The following is a 20,259-nucleotide window of genomic DNA, read 5'->3' as shown; positions in this document are numbered from 1 at the left end:
TCCTCCGTTTTGAAAGTTGTCAAAAGGCGCTGTTACGCTTGCGAACTAACTTGGAACGCCTCGTGTTCCAGTTTATCATATCAAACATACTCACACCAACACCTTGTCCACAGATTGCGTGCACCTCCAACTGTACAAGGACCTTAAGGAGCGGCAGAAGAACGGTCAAACCAAGGCGTCTTTGTCCTTACAACAGTACCTGGGCTTCGAGTCAGGGTTTACCCTGGACAAGGAGTCGAATACCCTCGCCATCCTGTGTGAGGACGTGGTGCCGGTTCTCGCGTTCGATACCCGGGAGATTCTCATCCAGTGGAGGGTTAAGGTATGATTTTGTATTAATTTCCCCTCCATACAAAAGCTGTTCTTTTGATCTTTGACTGTCTTTGGTGTGCAATGTTCACCTCTGTAAATGATGGTTTGCCAAATCTTATTCTTAGAGTTTAGACTTCTTTGATGCTTGTATTTTTATATGGATGCCAAGCACTTTGGCTTTTAAACAGATGGACCAATTTGAGTGCAATATATATTTTTTTATAGAAGCATTTTATAGTAGTTGTTAATTTTTTATCGAAAATCTGTTATGATGTTTAAAAATAATCGGCTTTTGCAGGATTTTGAGATTTAACTTAAAAATGCAATTTCTTTAAGCCGTTGAGTGTTTTTTCAACTTATAAAATTTCTTTCGCGACTCTTTCATAAATAAAACACCTTGCAATATAGAATTAATTATTAACTATATACCAAAACCCTTTCAATGAAATATTTTGATCTGACTGTAAAAGCCCTATTTCTCCATAAACTTTCCCTCGACTCTTTCATAAATGGCACACTTTGCAATAGTAATAAGTTATTAATTATTTATCAAAAACTTCTTTAATAAAAATTTATATCTGACTATTATGCCTTATCTCCCCAGGTCCAGCACAACCTCGGCAGCAGCAAAGAGTTCGCAGCGGTGATCATATCCTCGCCATCAACGAACAGCATCAAGGCGGGACCGGTCCGACTGCACGCGTGCGGACCGCGGCTAGCGCTGTGCGCCGCCAGGCCTCCGGAGGTCCTGGCCTTGTGGGACGTTAAGCTGCTAAGGTAGGACTGATTTAACTATATACGACACACTACATGGAAGATCGTAAATGACAAGGTTCTTCTTGATGGTCACGACCCTCAGTCATGAGGAATCGACTAAGAAGAAGAATACTGTATTATAGGAGCAGAGAAAAAAAGAATGGATGAGTTAGATGCTGCGCAAGCCAACGATACGGTACGGAGAGGAATTTTATGCGACCAATAAGTTAACAGTATGAACATAAAATTTAAGTTAGGGTTCACGGCATGCCTAAGAATACCATCGCTTTTTTGTTTCCAACCAAAGATGTGATTCTTATTTAGGTTTATTTTCCTGCTGGCCTGTTGAAGTAAATTCATTGAAGGCAGTAAGAAATTTAATCGAAAAAGTAAGCTATATTTCTGCGAGGTTACTTATCAAACGCAGCATCATCTATACGAAAATTAAAAGAAATATATGAAAACAGAATATAAAGGAAAACTTTATATTTCATATTAACATCTAAAGCACACATAAATAGATAGATGAAATCCATATAGAATTTAAACAACAAACAAACAATTATTTATTTTACTTCATAAGGTGTGTTACATTAGTAAGTGGCTAGAGCCTCCTTTTAAGCACGCAGTGCCTGTATTAGGAGCCTCCGCTCTTCCGAGAACAATATAAACTTATGAAATAGAATGCAAGGATTATTTTAGCTAATTTATCTAATTGTGTGTGTGTGTGTGTGTGTGTGTGTGTGTGTCTGTGTGTGTGTGTGCATGTGCATACTAAACAACAGTGTTGATAACACAAAATTGAAGGCGGTAGAACTCTTCATAAGTCAGAATGTAATTGTACCGTTTCACTACTATTGCTCCCTTATTGATATCTACACCACATAAACCAGGTCATACTTTTACAAATAACACTTATCTTATGTGTGTTACGAGTCATTATTTTGTCCTCAGCGTCGCTATACAAATCCTAATGATGTCACGATTTTCCATGAATCCCAAAGCCCATTAATGATGAACTAACGAGATTTTCCTCTTTTATTTTGTATCTGGATTATAGTATCGAAGCTTGGGATATTTTATCTGCATAATAAATATGGGAAAACATAACGTATAGAAAATTTCAATTGATGTTTTGGTTTTATCTGGTAAATACGATATAAATTATTTATCTTTGGCTTTACGGTAAAGGAAACGATCGTGAGGAAACCTATAGGCCTGAGAGTTAAAAATAAAAAATACGCTTTCTACACTCACAGCCCCACACTAGGATTCCATGTATCGTGGGTGCCATGGACACTAAACACTGGCCTAAATTCATCATTTAGATTTCTGTCTGGCCGGGGATCGAACCCGGGACCCTCTGCGTGTCAGACCGATATGGTGACTATTCCGCCACGCGGGCTGCCAAATAAGTTTGTTTTAATGAACTAAGGTAATTAACATTAGAAACCAATAAAGTATAAAATGTAATTTTTGAAATGTTCCAAGAAATCATGTTATACAGGAATAGGGGATGATAATTTCTCGTAAGCACCCCCAAGTAGGTCAAACCGAGCGAAAGTTTTCGGCAAATGGCTCCCGTGAAATATTGATGGCGTCTTCAGCCTCGTTTAAAGATTAGTCTTACTTTGGATTGTCAATCCAATGGTTTGCGTTTCAAGTGGTACCCTTTGAAAGGCTTATTTTGGTCGCTGATTGCGTATTTGTAGACATGAGGCGTTCCAATTTAGTCTTTAAGGTGCATGTGTAAAAAAATTCATGGAAGAATTCCTGTGCTTTTCGGTTAATTTGATTACTGATACATCGGTTGCAGTGGCCTCTTAACGACAAGAAAATACTTTATATTAATATATCTTCCCAAACTCTTTCAAACTAGAACACAATAGTTCCTTCCTCAATCGTTGGTTCTGCCACCTATTGGTCCACCATTTCATGTCCCACTGTCGGGCACAGCTCTCTCCCCACAATGAGAGAAGGTCTAGGACACACTACATTACACTGCTCCAATGCAGACTATTTTGCAAAAACATGTCTGGCAGTTGCCACATTCAATCTCCATTCTACCTTAAGCTTAATAACTTCATTCCTTCAACATAACTTGCTCGTAAACGGAGCGTAATGAAGATTCAGTGCCTAATAATACGAAATAATCTCCGCATACCGCAATTAGCAAGGGAGTTCCTACTCCTTTGAAAAATTACGAAGATTATGTTCTAGGGAGTCGCAATTTATAGGAGAAATTTTGACGCTTAAGATTATTAAGGGTATGTGAAGGTAAAAAGGCAAGGTAGCAACTTACTTAATGTGCAAATTAAGAAAAAAAGTTTTTCTTTTGATATTTTATTTAAGAACTTATTCGTTCTATTCTATTTCTCTATATTGTATTTCTCTCTATTCTACTAATTCCTCATTTCTCCTAAGATTTTTAAAAGCAAATATTAAATAAAATAAAATATGCTAATTTATTTAATTACTGATTGCACCCTTAAAATAAATTAATATTTTATTAGACAGATTTATGATATCTGAAAATTCAGCGGAATGTAACTTTTAACCCAGTTCGTATCAGCGTAGATTTGCCCAGGAATTTATGGCGCGGAAAGTTCCCGGGAATCCGTCTGAGCGGGAAGTTTTCCAAAATTATGGGAGTTATCTACGCAATTTTTCAGCGGCACTGTGAGAATATACTTTTTATCCTTTGAAAATTATCATACACTGTAATAACGGGAACTGATAATGTGTTTGATATTGTTAAATTGTTGGAATCTATAGAAAGGAATTAAAGCTTTATTACTCAGATTGAGAATATACATAACTGGAAAGATTAAAATAATTTCAAACTCAATTTCAATTCAAAACGGATACCAATTAAGAGTTTTAGAAAAAATATTAAAAATTCAAGTCTTACTTCTCTATTTAACCTACTAATAAGATAATTAAAAAAACCTTCTCAGTATTCATCCATATTACGACAAGCAACATTTTATGGTTTTACACTTTAGACCTACCGAGATACAATCCATTTGAACTCCACCACATACCTAAATACTATATTCATAATGCGTAAATTAATGCGTTTTAAAATGTTTAAAAATATTTACCCCAAAAACACATACTTTATAACGAGTTATTATCAGCGTAGATTTTCCCAGATTTATGGCGCGGAAAGTTCCCGGGAATCCGTCTAAGCGGGAAGTTTCCCAAAATTATGGGCGTTATCTGAGCAATTTTTCAGCGGCAATGTCAAAAGCGAGGCCCTTAATCCTTTGGACGTAATTGGGATTATTTTGACTGTGTTCTTACGTAGTATTTGGACATTTACAAAAAAATATTTTTTGGGAAGATGTGGAGTTATTCTGACATATGGGAATACTGCATCTAATAAAATGAAAACTGTTACGTCTAAAAATAATAGGTACCTTTTAACCGACTGCAGAGGGTAATGTTTTTCGAACTTATGTGTGTATGTAATCTTATGTATTGTGTGGTGTGTGTGGTGAGTGGGATATGAAAAAAGGGTTAAGCGAGTGCTACTTGCGTACTCGTGGTCTCGACAAAGGGCGCCCAGAGGAACACCGTGGGGTTTTGGCCGGTAGGAGACCGGCATATCCTCTCAGCTGCCTCCGCGGGCGAGAGGAACCCATGGAGGGTTTTCCCACGAAAAAAAAGGCTCAGATAGAAGCATAAGACTATCGGTAAATAATTTCGCTTGTCGATAAACACTTTATGAGTTTATGAAGTAATAAAGATGAGTAAAGTTACACACAGTGGATTCCATCTGCCATTATTTCCCATTGGCAAGCTCATTAGGGTCGTGTTTGTTTAGTTAAGGCGTAGCTCGAAGCTGTACATCGATTAATGTGGTCCAAGTGTAAAGAGACTCGCGATTTATTATATACGGTATATTTCATAGAGTTTCTATAAAACGATTTATATATTATAAATATTTTATCGAACTGAGACAATGAAGATTGATTGCGTAGCCTTTTCGTCGATTTTCTTTTGTTCTTGTCTAAAATAAAGTAACAATCCAAGTCAAATTATTTGACTTTCACGAATATTTGAGATTTTTACACCTTTTGTAATTGTAATTTATTAAAATTAGTTTCTGTTCTTCCATTTAATGTTTTTAGGTCTTCGTAAAAAGGTTTCAATATATTTACAAAGTATTGAAGGTCCTCAAAGATTTCACATTTTATCCTTTTACATCTTTATAGTTTAATTACTACCGACTCCTATTACAGCAGGATATTTAATTTTTCACTCTGTACATCCCGGATTCAAATCCCTTTTTATGAATCAAAATTATTTACAACTTCTTCGGTAGAGGCAAAGAAGTGATACATTCCTAAAAGTCTACCTAATGTGTACATGGAGTAAGTTTATCCCATACAGCGTTACTTCCAGACTTACTCGCAATCGACCAATTGATAATCATATTTAATACAGGGTTTAACTCATAAACGATCGCGTTTATATTGGACCACACAAATTGCAGTGTCGCGGTTTAATCCAGCGGGGATTGTTGCAGGCACGCGTGTGTTCCCGACTTAATAATGAAATTAGCTCCGATAGTCCAGTGTGGAGCGCCTAGCGACCCTAGAGACTTGCCTCAGTGGCCTGATGGAGTTATTAGGATCGTTAAGGCTCTACTACTAGGATACGGTAAATAGAAACGTTTAAGTTGAGGATCGTATGTAATCGTTAGAAGCCGAACTGAAGCTACGTAGGTATGAACTTCAGAGATATGCTTGCTTTAACTGGACCACCTGAGGGAAGTCGTTCGAGATTACTTGGGATAGAGTGAATCACAAGGAAAACCACTAAAATCGCTAATAAGACTGAATCCGAAACACTTAACAGTGTTTTGGGATCGAATCCTAAACCAATGTAATAAACATTGAAATGTGGTAGATGGGTTGCAATGACCACTTACCATCAGGTGGATTGTAGGCTCATTTGTTATATCAATCTTTTAAAAAAGTTGTCACAACTTTTCCGTAAATATTTGAACATACAACAACAATCATATGAACAAATTATGTAAGACTCAAAGCAGTTGTGTAATTGTAATTTGAGTCAGAAATCATCAGGAGGTATCTTTTACACTCATTACAAAGGACGTCCGTTCCACTTAGCATGTCCACTTTCAATTAACTGGTGTAACGTTAAGCTTGGTACTGACATGTGTTATTGTAGCAAACAAGCATGCATGTCATTTTCGCTTACAGACACAGATGAGAACACAGATGTGTTCTCGGAGGTAGCCTCCCACATATTGCAGTCACTTTAAAACTGTTGCTTTGTACATGAAAGTAGTGGTAAGGAATTATTATCTCAGGAATTGTAATTAAGTGCTTAGAGAACAAATCCTGAGTTAATAAAAGATAGCCTTAGTCAGCTGACTTGGAGTGTATCCAAATTCGATGTCTCTGTAAAATAACTTTTCCGAGGTGTTCCAGCTTAGTCCTTAGGAGTAGCGGCGTGGCCGACCTCAGGTAGGAATATCTAATCTTATTTGGGGTTGATTACAGATGTCCATGGACGGCAGTAGCCACTTACCATCAGGATGGCTGCATGCTCGTTTGCTACTCCTATATTATAAAAAAAATAACAATTATATAAAGCTCATCCCAATTGGTTACACGAAAATACACGGGTCAGTCCCCAGCTTAACATGTCCAGAGGTCATGGCTTGGCAATATTGATATAGCACTACGAAGACGAACGACGCAAACAATTCCCGACTGACCTCTGTTGAGTAGCACAAGAATTGCTATCACAAGGCTTATTTAATAGAGTAGTGTACACCCGCGACTTTGTAGGTGATGGTCAACATTCAGATGTCACCACATACAAAGTCGCATACTAGTGGCAGCACTGTAATAGGTATCATCATCAATCATCAAAAACCCATTACTGTTCCACTGCTGGGCACGGGCCTCCTCTCATAATGACAAGGATTAGGCCATAGTCCACCGCGCTGGCCAAGTGCGTATTGGTAGACTTCACATACCTTTAAGATTTTTTTTATAAATATCCCAGGTATGCAGGTTTCCTCACGATGTTTTCCTTCACCGTTTAGCAAGTGATAATAAAGAAAGAAGTCAAACAAACTGTTGTCCAACAAGCAATGTTAAGCGCTGCTGTGTTCTGGTTTGAATGAAAGAGAAGTGGTAAGGGACACATAGGTATTTTTCCGAGGCTTTCCAGCTTAATCCTCAGCGGTACCGGCGCATCTGTGGCCGACCTCAGGTAGGAATATCTAATGCTATCTGGGATTGATTACAAATGTTCTTGGGCGGCAGTAGCCAATTACCATCAGGTGGACTGCATGCTCGTCTGCTACTCCTATTTTATATAAATAATGTCATACTCAAAGTAGTTACAACTAAACATTTGTTAAACTTACTACTGCCTGTAATATATTTATCAATCTTCAGAATGCAAAAATAATAGATTAATAGATTGATTAATAATAATGACACTCAATAACGTTAGACGTCGAACTAATCTTAATCGCCCAGACATCTATTATATACATTTATGTAATAGCTACTATATAGTGTTTTCACAATACACACATTATATAAATATGTATGAGGGTCAAAACTAATCTCTAATTAAATCCGATGCGGTCGTGAACTTTCGAGATGAAGACAAGGTTTCTGTAATGAGTAATCGTGACTAAGTTTAGTTTAACATTTGCTTATTACTGTTACAATTGCTTGCTAATCTTAGTATTGCAAATTGTGTTTGAATTACAGCTTTCTATTGTTGTGTTCATGTTTAAAGGTGGTAGAGCCCTTAGAGTTTCGACTTTGGAGCACCACTGTCACACCTATTTCTACTTTATAACAGTAATCTTAAGCGCTTCTTCTTTAGTTTGACAGGTGTGGTAAGGAACAGAAACTTATACAAGGCGTCCCAACTTAGTCCTTAAGGATAGAAATAAATTTGTAGTCAATCTCAGATACTTGTATTATTATACAAATTGAGAAAGTAGTAAGATATAGACATACTCATTCAATATTCCACCACAATATCTTTCCAGATCTACCTAGTTTTCAAGGCTTATAGCTGGATCTTACATAAGGTACTTAAACATAGGTCGCCTAACGCTTAAGGAGCTATAAAACTTGAAAAAGGGAGCATTTTTTTAATTATTCCACCATAAAACGCTATTCTTTTGTATTTGTATAGGACAGGATATACCAATTAATAGCTTACTATATAATATACCTATACGATATGCTCGATTGGGCGTTCAGCAATAAATTGGGCAAAACAAAGCCGGCACCACAAATCACTGCAATAATGAGCGCGCCTAATAACGATGCGATATTAATAACGACCAGACACGTAGGCGCGTAGGTATCGATATCATCGATACTTTCCCACTGCTGGACTTTAAATTATTTGTAACGGCTCTGAAATAGCCGATTATAATACATGAAGTAGGTACTTCTCAATCTTACAAAATCTTGCTACTTTTGATTAAATATTTGAAAATATAAAACGTGTACCTGTAGAATACATACGAGTATAAATCCTTAGTTAGCGAGACTGTGTTCATAGGGGCCCAGATTCGATTCTTGTTGTCTACAAACTTTAATAAATACTTAGAAAATGTAGGTATATAAGCACCGTGAACTGGTGGACTTAAAATTATTTGTTACTCCACGGCTTCGAAACATAAGCTAGGTGAGGTTACTACTTTAATGTTTGATATTGGGCTTGTTAATTCTTTCCCACTGCTGAGCTTAAAATGATTCGTTACGAGTGAAGTAATGAATGATTTTGGGATCTTCAGATTTAGTAGTTCACCACGCTTTTAACACTTTACATCTTATGGAGAATTTTAATTTATAGATAGTATGTGGTTACTGGTTACATATGGAAATGTGTAATCAACCCCAAACACGACCCCTCGTATTTATTTGCAAGGACCTCAAAACAGTTGCAATCTAATCAAATCCGTCTAGCAATGAAGCGGTTCAAAAAAACCCCAAATGCAATTAAAGTTCTATCTTACGTCAGCCACAAACGAGGGGCTTCGGACACTAAGATAGAATCCCTCATTTAGGTATATCTTATAGTAGTTCATACAGAAATAGTGGTCAGGTATCCAAACCTTTGTGAACCACAAAATCTATTCAATAGTTACTGACAGCCATTTAAATCCTACTTAGAATTCTAGTTCGAAGTTCCCTTAACAAATGCACACCCATTTCTATAGTGAAGTCAAGTCTTTCGTAACTTCACTTGCAGGACATTACTGTTGTCTTATCAAAAGACATAAACGATAAGCGATTAGTATTAACAGCTTCAGTATTAAATATACAAGCTTCAATCAGCTTTTATTACTGTCCCCGTTACAATATTTTACTAAACATCGTGAGAAAGAAAAAAAAACATTATCTTTTGGCGAATTCCCACAACTTGTTAAAAGATTTATTTATTTATTTAATCGAACTTACATCTAATATTACAGGCTAACCTAATACGTTAGTGTAGTGAAACAAAATTAGTAATATAACATTGATAAATAAATTAAATATGAATGGGTAATAAATTAAAATTACATAAAAAAATCAAATTGGCAATACAATGGAGCTACATATTACACTTTCCACATCTTAGCAAAAGAAAGCGCTTAAGAATCACGCTATCGAAGTTTTCTCAACATCTTGCACACATACAAACTTAAAACTGACACTTTGGAGCACAGTCACTTCCCGGATATTAATTTTTATTTATTACTATTTCTTGTTTGCTTATTCGCTTAGCCTTCCTCGCTTGCGGTGAGACACATTGTAGTGCCTTAGGGTTCTTCAGGAATACAGGATGTTTGGCCAGAAACTTGATACAGCTGCGGGGTTCCTAGTATACATAAATTACTTCGCGAATAGTAACTGTAACTTCAACTGAAGCGCGGCTTTTGATCGAGTATGCGAACTTTAACTTGATTTTTATTTAATTTCTAATCCTTATATTGTGTAACTGTAAACAAAAGCTTATACTTTTGGATATATTTTTTTGTTACATGCATAAAAGGTAATGCAATTAATTTGGACTCTAATTTGATGATGTTAAAGAATTTTATAGGACTTAAGCTACTTTTGACATATAAAATCACAAAAAACGGATACAGGTCTGTGTCTAAAATACATGATTAAAAACAAAACAATTAATTTTACATAAAAAGGAACAATAGGGTAATGATCAAAAAAGCATCTCGCAAGCAAAACTTTCTTCTCCAATTATTTATCATCACAAACAACATCTTACAACAACTGTACGAACAATTTTAATAACTTTACCCTCAAAAAGCGATCTAGATTTTTTCACTTAAAAAATAAATGAAAATGATCTCTTCAATTGGAGATGAAGATGTCTGCGTTCTTGCCGTGTTTATGACGTCTCGATGTCTAAACGAATTGTGTTTGCAATTGAAATAAATTATTCATTAAAAACGAGAGACATGTCTGGTCTGTTAGAGTACGAAATTTATACGTCGAATGCAGACGGACGAAATGAAAAGGTGGCAGAAGCGTTAGTGGTTCGACGCTACACCATTTTTGCCCTTAAGGCTCAAGTTTTATGGATAAATTTAAAAGTTGTAAAAACTATTTGGTTCTTCAGTTGCATCACCACCGCATTTTTGCTCATAGATCTATAAAAATGTCATTGTTTTTGCCCTAAAGTGTTAAGCTGCTGTATTCTGGTTTGATAGCTTTGATAATACAGTTATTTCTTTTTTATACAATTGAAGTCCACCATAGGAGCATGTAGTACACCTATTTTATTTATTTATAAATTTTATTTATAATATAAGAGTAGCAGACGAGCATGCAGTCCACCTGATGGTAAGTGGCTACTGCCGCCCATGGACATCTGTAATCAACCTCAGATAGGATTAGATATTCCTACCCGAGGTCGGCCACAGATGCGCCGCTACCCCTGAGGACTAAGCTGGAACGCCTCGGAAAAGTCTGTCTCCCTTACCACACCCTTCAAACCGGAACACAGCAGCGCTTAACACTGCTGTTATTAGGTAGAAATAGGTGTAAGGGTAGGCGGTAACACCTGATGGTAAACGGTCAATATCGCCCATGGACATCTGTAACCGGCTTTATATAGACCAGTGATTGTACCTAAAGTTGATCACAGATGCGTTGCAACCCCTGAGGACTAAGATGATCACCTCGTATCCGTTAGGTCGGTTTCACTAGATACTGGTTCTACCACCCTACAAAGTATATCTCTTGACTACTCCTAGTATATAAATCCTACAAAAACAAAAGGCGAACAGAAGAACAGCCCGAAGAATAAATAGTCCATTTCAATTACAAATACTTAGACGCGAAATTAAAAGTACCGCGGGGTTCTCTCAAGTGCTAAATAATTAAGCAGGGAACTGTTGCCTTTGTTACGCTTTATTATGCTTTAAGTATGATTTTCCACTAGAGGCGTTGCCCATTAGTTCCTCATTGTACTTTTCTTGATGGAAATTGTTTTTGTTAAGAATCGGTTTTACAGTTTTTAGGGCTTTAATTTGTTAGATTTTCGCTTCAATGTTTAAGAGTTATGAGAAGTTTGATAGTGCCTTGATTGCTTCTTTTAATAATATAGGAGCAAACAAGCTTGCTAAGCTGATGGTACGTGGTCACTGTCGTTCGTGGAAATCTGTCATCAACCCCAGATAGAATTGCAGTCCTAACTGAAATTGGACCCAGATACGATGCTTTCCTTTAACAAGCTTAAACGCCTTTTGTTGGGTTATGTTTAGTAGAAGCAACTTAAAACGGTGTTCTACGAATAAATATTGTGCTAGTTAAAATACTAATTAATATTATGACAGTATTTACTATGCCACAGCAAGAGATGGCTTAACAGATGTATCCTAACAATCACGCTATCGAAGTATAGTTATTAAATTATATTTTATTTGAAAGAAGAGGTTAACAAAACCTCTAATCCACTCACAGGATATATTTATTTGTTATATTTTGTTTCATTTAGGCACACCTTGACGTATGAGGCGACTTAGCCATGATCTCTTCGTCTGAGTAGTATCATTATATGATAATCATTTCTTTAAGATATGTGTTCGGGTCATAAGTAAATAAATAAGTACTAACTAAGTACATACTCGGCACACATGTTTCAAAATTGCAGCCACAAAATAAAAAATACCGACCTCTAACTGAAAAACTTCGCAAATGGAATAAAAAATCGAAAAAATGTTAAATGTCTATCTATTACGGTTCAAGAGATAGAGCCCTATGACAGACGGACAGACAGCGGAGTCTTATTAATAGGGTTCCGTTTTTACACTTTGGATACGGAAACCTAAAATTGAATTTTTGTATCACCTATTTGTGTCATACATGTATATAAAACTATAGAAGCGATATTGTATGTAATAACGATAATAAGTTAAACTGAAATCTGATCCGTCGTCCAGACAAGGGCAAGCTTGGTGTACCACTTAGCGGAATAACTGTTTGTGCGCACGTCACAGGGCGCGCCCTCAAACACCGGAATGATTTGTGGACGCGGCAAATTTTCCACGGGGGTTGGTTTTTACGTGACGTATTGTATTGTAATATGTTGGAAGGGATGCTAATGGTGATGGATTTTACGTTAAGTTCTCGTCAGGATCTGGATTCGATACTCGGTCATATTATGTACATCATTTTTATTTGTTTTTTCATACTTCAATATATTAATTACGTCACTTTAACCAAAGACGATTATAACGGCTTAAATGATGATAAATTATCATGTTAACGGCATTCCAAGTAAACATACATGCATATAAGTTAAAATTATAACCCTTCTTTTTGCTTCGTCGTCACCAATATATATATGGACATCTAATCTCTATAATCTACAGGGGTAGCGGCGAACCTGTGGCCGATCTCAGGCAGGAATCTAATCCTATGTAGGGGTTAGTTATAAATGTCCATGGGCGGCAGCAGCCACTTATTATCAGATGAACTGCATGCTCGTCTGCTACTGCTATATTATAAAAAAAAAAACAAATGGCTTAGCTCCCTAACCCTCTACTGCCCAGTTGCATATGCCACAATCCGTACAATCGTTACAAACGCAATTTAACGGGTTATCTGTTCCCGGAATTAAAGCAATCCCGCAAGTGACGGACCGACAGCTCCCCGATAGCGACAGTCGCCCCTGTTAATTGACCAGAGCTTTAGTAAACCTAACTCCATTTGAGGGGTACGAAACATTTTTTTGTTTTGGCGTCATAAATTTCAATATTCATTTTCTCTCTTTTATTTCTTTTTTTACATTTCTAAGATGTATGTATCTTATTTTTTAAAACGGTTCATCTTTGTTATCGTGTACATATTTTCTTGATTTCACTGTTGAGCAGTTGTCTATATTACAAATTTTGATATACAATTTTAAAACTAGACTAGCTTTAAGCTATGTTTGCATCACTATGCTATGTTGTGTATTGAAGTATGTGTTTAGACAGGAAGACTTTAATGACGTTTACATTCTAAATCCTCAGATGTCAAAACATCCTTAATCGAAATTTAGCAAGTTTTCAATCCTATGGAGAACGCCACTTCAAACTCGTTTGTTTTTTACATCTATTTTGTATCATCATCATCATCGTCATAATCAACCCATTAATGTCCCACTGCTGGGCACGGGTCTCCTCTCAGAATGAGAAGGATTAGGCCACAGTCCACCGCGCTGGCCAAGCGCGTATTGGTGCGTATTTTTATATACTTTTCTCTAAGCTCTTTCTTTTCTTGGTTCTAGTATGTTTTTCGTTAAATAATGTTTTGGTTTTATGTCCCATTAATGGTACACACTGATACCGTGGAATGTACTTTATAGCTCTACAAAGAACCGCTGTGATCCTGATTCCCGAAACTCAGTGAGCGTCAAGTAGCGGATAATTGGGATAGCGGATAGCTACAGCACCGCTACAATCCAATCCGCTTCGTGAATCCCACACCCGATGACACACCGACATCCTACACATATACCAATAATTTTGTATTACTATGGTATAGTAAAGAAAACATATTTATCCAAAGCGTTTCAACTTAGTCCTCAATCCTACACATGTATAGCATTAAAACTTACATCTTTACTATGGTATGGAAATATTTATCCAAAACGTTCAAACTTAGTTCTCAGGTGTGGCAACGCATTTATTGCCAACCTCAGGTAGAACCAATAATCTTATCGAAGGTTCAGGTGGATTGCATGATTGCTTGCTATTTCAATATTATAAAAAATAGAACTTTTTGCAAGAACTCTCAAGAGTATTGATTTTTCAGGATTTTTCACTCAGTAATAACTGATTTTTCAGTAAGTTATAACTAATTTCTCTCCTATGAATATTAAAATCCATAATAAATATTCCCTTCATCTGGTATGTCATCCAACCCATCTACGTATTTAATCAATTACCTCAAAGATTAATTTATTTATATCCGAAAGTCCCAAGTCGGAGAAACTTTGAAAGCTTGAATCTTAAAGCTTCTTACAAAGTTTAATTGGTGGAATAAAGAAATAAAAAGTAAACAGGACTCACCTTGAGGTTTGCGCCGAAGGGCTCAATCGCTGGGCGCAAACATTGACTTTGCTCTCCAATATTTATGATACTTCTTCCATTTCATTTTCATTCTTTGGCGACGTTTATGTTTCTTTTGAGACTTTTTGAGTCTCGGTACACCTTAACAATTTTCTCTTTTATGTAATGACGAATGATATAAGATAATGGTTGTGGTCTGCTACGAAGTAACCTTCGACCTTTCTGTTCTGGATTCTCGAGTTTTGCTAAGGACCCCAACACACCCTTGTCCAACGGCCTCACACATCACCGGGGGTAGTAGACCCTTTGAAAATTGCCCGGATAAAAAGTGTAACCTCGAGGCCCGAATAACCTGGAGCCCAAAAAAGGGTCTAAAAGGACGCCCGCTTACTTTTTTGTTCTGAAAAAATTACTTTAGCCAAACTTTGTTTAGATTTAACTCTTTAAGTACTCCATTACATTGTTTCATTTTAACGCAGTATTCTTAAGTAAACATAGTTCGAAACGGTTTACTGTTTAAGCCATAAAATATTAATTGGCGGAGTAAAAACATAAAAGTAAACAGGACTTAAATAAGTTGAGCGGAGTTTGCGCTGAAGGGCAATCACACGGCGCAAATATTGAATTTACTCTCCAATATTTTGATATATTTCTTATTGAATATTTATTACCCTTTAGAAGCGTGCAAAATTCTGTAGCTTGTGTAGGTAGTACCGGATTTGCAAAGTTAAGCAACATTGGATGTGGCCGGAACTTGGATGGGTGAGCACTAGTGGTTAAGCATGCGCGCTTCTTTACACAGGGCACGATACGCTGTCCCGAATATTATAATTTTTACAATACTTCAAACTCAAGGAAGCCTTATTTGATTAAACATTCGATACAAGTTGGTAACAGGCCCGTACCTGGGAAATACGAGTCCTATGGGTAGGTACTATAAGCCCCATTCCAGTTCCTGTTAATTTATCAGGATCCGTTCTAGACCTCTTCCATGTGTCTAAATACACCCATTCCTTGCAATATAACATAAAAGAGTTGCACCAGACTATCTTACAATTTTCTAACCCTACCGTACCCCTCATATTTCGTCAGGGGTTAAAAACGGCTCTCGGGTAAGCAGAGACGCATAAGTTAACCGACTTAACATAAGCCGTTAATCTGCTAAACAGCAATGATTACTTTAGTTCAGTTTTCCTGCTTTATCAAGTCTTATGAGGGGTAACGGGGTAAGATGTATTGCTACCCTAAGTCTTAGGGGGTGTAAGACCCTTAATTACTTTATGTACGCGAGTGCTTATTAGCTTCGTAACTACCCGTATAATTATGATTATTAATTAATAACGGATTGATGTAATTATATGTAGATATTAATTGGTATAAAATTGTCTATAAAAATTGACTGTATTTTTTTTATCAAATCAAAATACACAAAATAGGGAAAATGAAAATTAATGAATTTCAAATAATAAGTAGCATCTTCAAATATTTAAAATTAGGTTATAAGTATAAAAATATTTTTTATAGTTATTAAGATATTAATGGCAAATGAAAACATTATAAAATTACATGCAGCATAGCAGTTCTTCATGGGGTATTTGAGCAATATGCGTAAATTTAACTCGTTAAATCTTAACCACCATACAAACCTTACAAAGCACCTTTTGAAGGTGGTAGAACCTTTTGTGGTTCGACTGCTGCGGCACCACCGCCACACCTATTTTTACTTAATAACAGCAGTTTTAGGCGCTGCTGTGTTCCGGTTTGAAGGGTGTGTTAAGAAAGACAGACTTTTCGGAGGCGTTCCAGCTTAATCCTCAGGGGATGCGGCGCATCTGTGGCCGACCTCAGGTAGGAATATCTGATCCTATCTGGTTACAGATGTCCATGGGCGGCAGTAGCCACTTACCATCAGGTGGACTGCATGCTCGTCTGCTACTCCTATATTATAAAAAAAACAATATGAATGAACTATAGTTTAAATTCTGCTTATTCCGAAAACCAATTTAAAAAAATAATAATGTGCTAGCGAAAATGGACATTTTCCTAATCATCACCATTTCAATGGACATGATTAGGACTTTACTATGACCGACAATAACAAGGCAACAGAGGGCGCCACCGTAATTATGGATGTACAGGTTAAACATTCAGCCCTATAAGGGTGGCGTTACACTCATTTACCGTCATAAACACACACCTCAATTGCTGTTGTTAACGTAATAAGTTACACCCATATTAGGCTCAATTAAGCAATTTGTATCTAATAAAAAGATGTATGTCAGTATGTTTAATATCACATATAGTATCTAATCTATAAAGGTTAGTTTAATTAGTAACTGCTACAACAAAACAATAATAAATATTTTATTTTATTTACATTATAAATTACTTTATTCAAAAATGTCGTAGCCTTGTAGGTGAATATTTTTTCTTTAGCTTTGCAATGGTGTATAAATTTTCTTTAGTTTAGTACTTTTTAAAGACAAATAAATGTAACTGTATTTTAATTTATATGTTATACTAGTACCTTTATACTCTAATCCTATCTGGAGTTGATTACAGATGTTTATCGACGGCAGTAGCCACTTACCATCAGGTGGACTGCATGCTCGTCTGCTATTCCTATATTATAAAAAAAAAAATCCAACTTCCGACCGGACCCAACGTTCTTACTTTGTAGATCGCTTATGATATCATATTGAAATGAAAATTGTACTTTTAACAAATGCTAATTTAAAAAAATGTTTCATTACAATTTAAATTCCTACACCCTTACAGGGTTTCATGCCACTGTGTCAACATTTGTAACACCTTTATATGTGGTAACCGCATGACGCAATAAAGATTATGATTCTGATAATAGTCACAAACAGTGTCATGCATACATGCATACCTATTGGCATTATTCATAGGGTATATTACATTCAACCTATTCCGATAATTCTAACCGCTCCGGTGTGTCTGCGGCCTAACGCACGTGTTTCGGTTAACAAGTGAATAATTCGGCTGCCAACGAGCCCGCATAAACAATTAGAGCCTCCGGGGAGCTCCGCTTCCCTCGTTAGGATGATACCTCTCCCGGGATCTTTTGGGTATGGACGGGCCTTTACTATCCAATATTAACTTACCCATTGCTTTCTGACATAGAAGAGAACGAGCTTTTTTGTTTATCTAATATAGGAGTAGCGAGCAGTCCACCTGATGGTAAGAGGCTAGTGCCGCCCATGGACATGCGTAATCAACCCCAGATAGGATTAGATATTCCTACTTGAGGTCGGCCACAGATGCGCCGCTACCCCTGAGGACTAAGCTGGAACGCCTCGGAAAAGTCTGTCTCCCTTACCACACCCTTCAAACCAAAACACAGCAATGCTTAAATGCTGTTACCTTCAAAATACTTAAATTCCACCTGACGTCTTGACGTCAATGGATAGATTTCGACGTTCATACCATCATAATAGATTATCCCATGGGTGTTCATCATCATCATCATCATCATCAACCCATTATTGTCCCACTGCTGAGCACGGGTCTCCTCTCAGAATGAGAAGGATTAGGCCATAGTCCACCGCGCTGGCCAAGTGCGTATTGGTAGACTTCACATACCTTTAAGATTTTTTTTTTTTTTATAAAAACTCTCAGGTATGCAGGTTTCCTCACGATGTTTTCCTTCACCGTTTAGCAAGTGATAATTAATTTCTAATACGCACATAAATTTGAAAATCAGAGGTGCGTGCCTGGGATTTGAACCTCGGACCCCTCGATCGAGAGGCCGCGTTTCTTAACCACTAGGCTATCACTGCTATGGTTTTTATACAAACGCAAATACCAAAACCCAAGTACCCAAACTTAAAAAAATATTCTTGCACAAAAAAAGTGCACAAGTTTGCACAAAATTTGGCACGAACAATGAAATCAGGCTGAAAATCAGTCCTAGGTCAAGTGTTGAGATATCATGACAGTGATATGGAGATATGAATTCAGAGTTTATTACACAATAGACAAAAGCAGATATTCCGATCGTGAAGTGCTTGATAAACGATATAGTGTGCATCTAGACGACACTTTATTATTATTTGTCTTTTTATGAATCTATTGCATACGAATGTCATCATCCATCCATTATTGTGCCACTGCTTGGCACGGGTCTCCTCTCAGATTAAGAAGGATTAGGCCATACCGCGCTTGCCAAGTGCGCATTGGTAGACTTCACATACCTTTGAAAATACGAACGTACTGACCATCTAATGGTAAGTGGTCATAGTTGTCCATGAACATCTATAATCAACCCAGAGGAGTCCATAGAAACAACGGACATAGATATACAATGCAGAAATATTCAAAACGGTGAGTTGAGATACCGCTGCAGTTGACCTGCAGGCAATCTTACCACATTTAAACTATGCATGCTTATCGTTGAAGTTACACGGCACGAGATCGATTTGCAAGTTTCTCTACTACCCATAATATCACATAACTGGTAAACAAAAGTCCAAGCCGAGGCCGGAAGCTCGTATTAATAATATTTTTCGAAAAACTTTTCTTTATTTTTTTACTACCCCGGAATTCTAGTGACGTAGCTCACTTTATAACCAAAACATCTGTTTAATGACCCTGGAACGTGCCGCACTATTATTCCCGGGAATCTATCGTACCTACCTTTTTAATGGTATGGCCACACTCACCTTCATATTGCAATATTTTTTATGAAATTAATCTAGCTAACGAGGATTAGGAGTTTTATGGTTAATAGAAAGTTGTCTTTACCGCCATATGTACCTAATTAATTCTAAATAGTTTACAACAAATTAGAACACACCAAGGCTTCATAATTATTTTTATTATTCAAAAATAAGTGTGGTAAGAGTTGCTTCGAGTCAAATCTTTTTTTTATAATATAGGAGTAGCAGACGAGCATGCAGTCCACCTGATGTGAAGTGGCTACTGCCGCCCATGGACATCTGTAATTAACCACAGATAGGATTAGATATTCCTACCTGAGGTCGGCCACAGATGCGCCCAGATGCGCCGCTACCCCTCAGGACTAAGCTGGAATGCCTCGAAAAAGTATGTCTCCCTTACCACACCCTTCAAAACGGAACACAGCAGCACCTAACACTGCTGAAATAGGTGTGGCGGTGGTGCCGCCGGAGTCGAACCACAAATGATTCTACCACCTTGGAAATCTTGGAATCATATCCTGTTTTTCAGCTAGTAGCCAATTATTGCCTAAAATTCGCTTAACAAAAGCCAGCGATACAGGTTGGCTCCCCTGAGCACGCGATGTCTTACAGTAAAGTGGCCGCAAGTTTCAGCACTGCCAAAAAATAATATAATTTTCACTTAATATACAAAATCGGAGGTACGTACCTTGTAACGACAATATGAAATCAAACTCATCTTGTAGGTCTTGAAGTCATGTAATAATATAGTCACATAAACGGTACAGAGTAACGATATAACAATTATACGTAAGTAAGTTCACACTAGTGATTAGAAGTATTATAACTACACAAGTATCTCCGTTATTCGACTGCTCTTGCTGAAGTCTCCGACCAGAATGTCGCTCTCTGTTAATTCGAGCGCCGCCAAGGTGTCGTCCC

The 20,259-nt window shown here is 37.0% G+C and overlaps 1 protein-coding gene across 1 annotated transcript in view; it reads left to right on the top strand.

Moving 5' to 3' along the window:
• The window catches only part of LOC140753956 (uncharacterized), a 206,974-nt gene that overhangs the window by 169,741 nt on the left and 16,974 nt on the right, over positions 1 to 20,259 (top strand). Inside the window, exons 4-5 of the mRNA XM_073088817.1 lie at positions 114 to 322; positions 917 to 1,089. Of these exons, the coding sequence (XP_072944918.1) occupies positions 114 to 322; positions 917 to 1,089 (382 nt within the window). The remainder of the gene's footprint in view (positions 1 to 113; positions 323 to 916; positions 1,090 to 20,259) is intronic.

The sequence above is a fragment of the Epargyreus clarus genome, unplaced genomic scaffold (genome assembly GCF_041222505.1).
Source record: "Epargyreus clarus isolate Ecla_fem2 unplaced genomic scaffold, WU_Ecla_fem_2.2 ptg000027l, whole genome shotgun sequence".
NCBI classification, from domain to species: Eukaryota; Metazoa; Arthropoda; class Insecta; order Lepidoptera; family Hesperiidae; genus Epargyreus; species Epargyreus clarus.
This window is presented reverse-complemented; position numbering and strand designations above follow the sequence as displayed.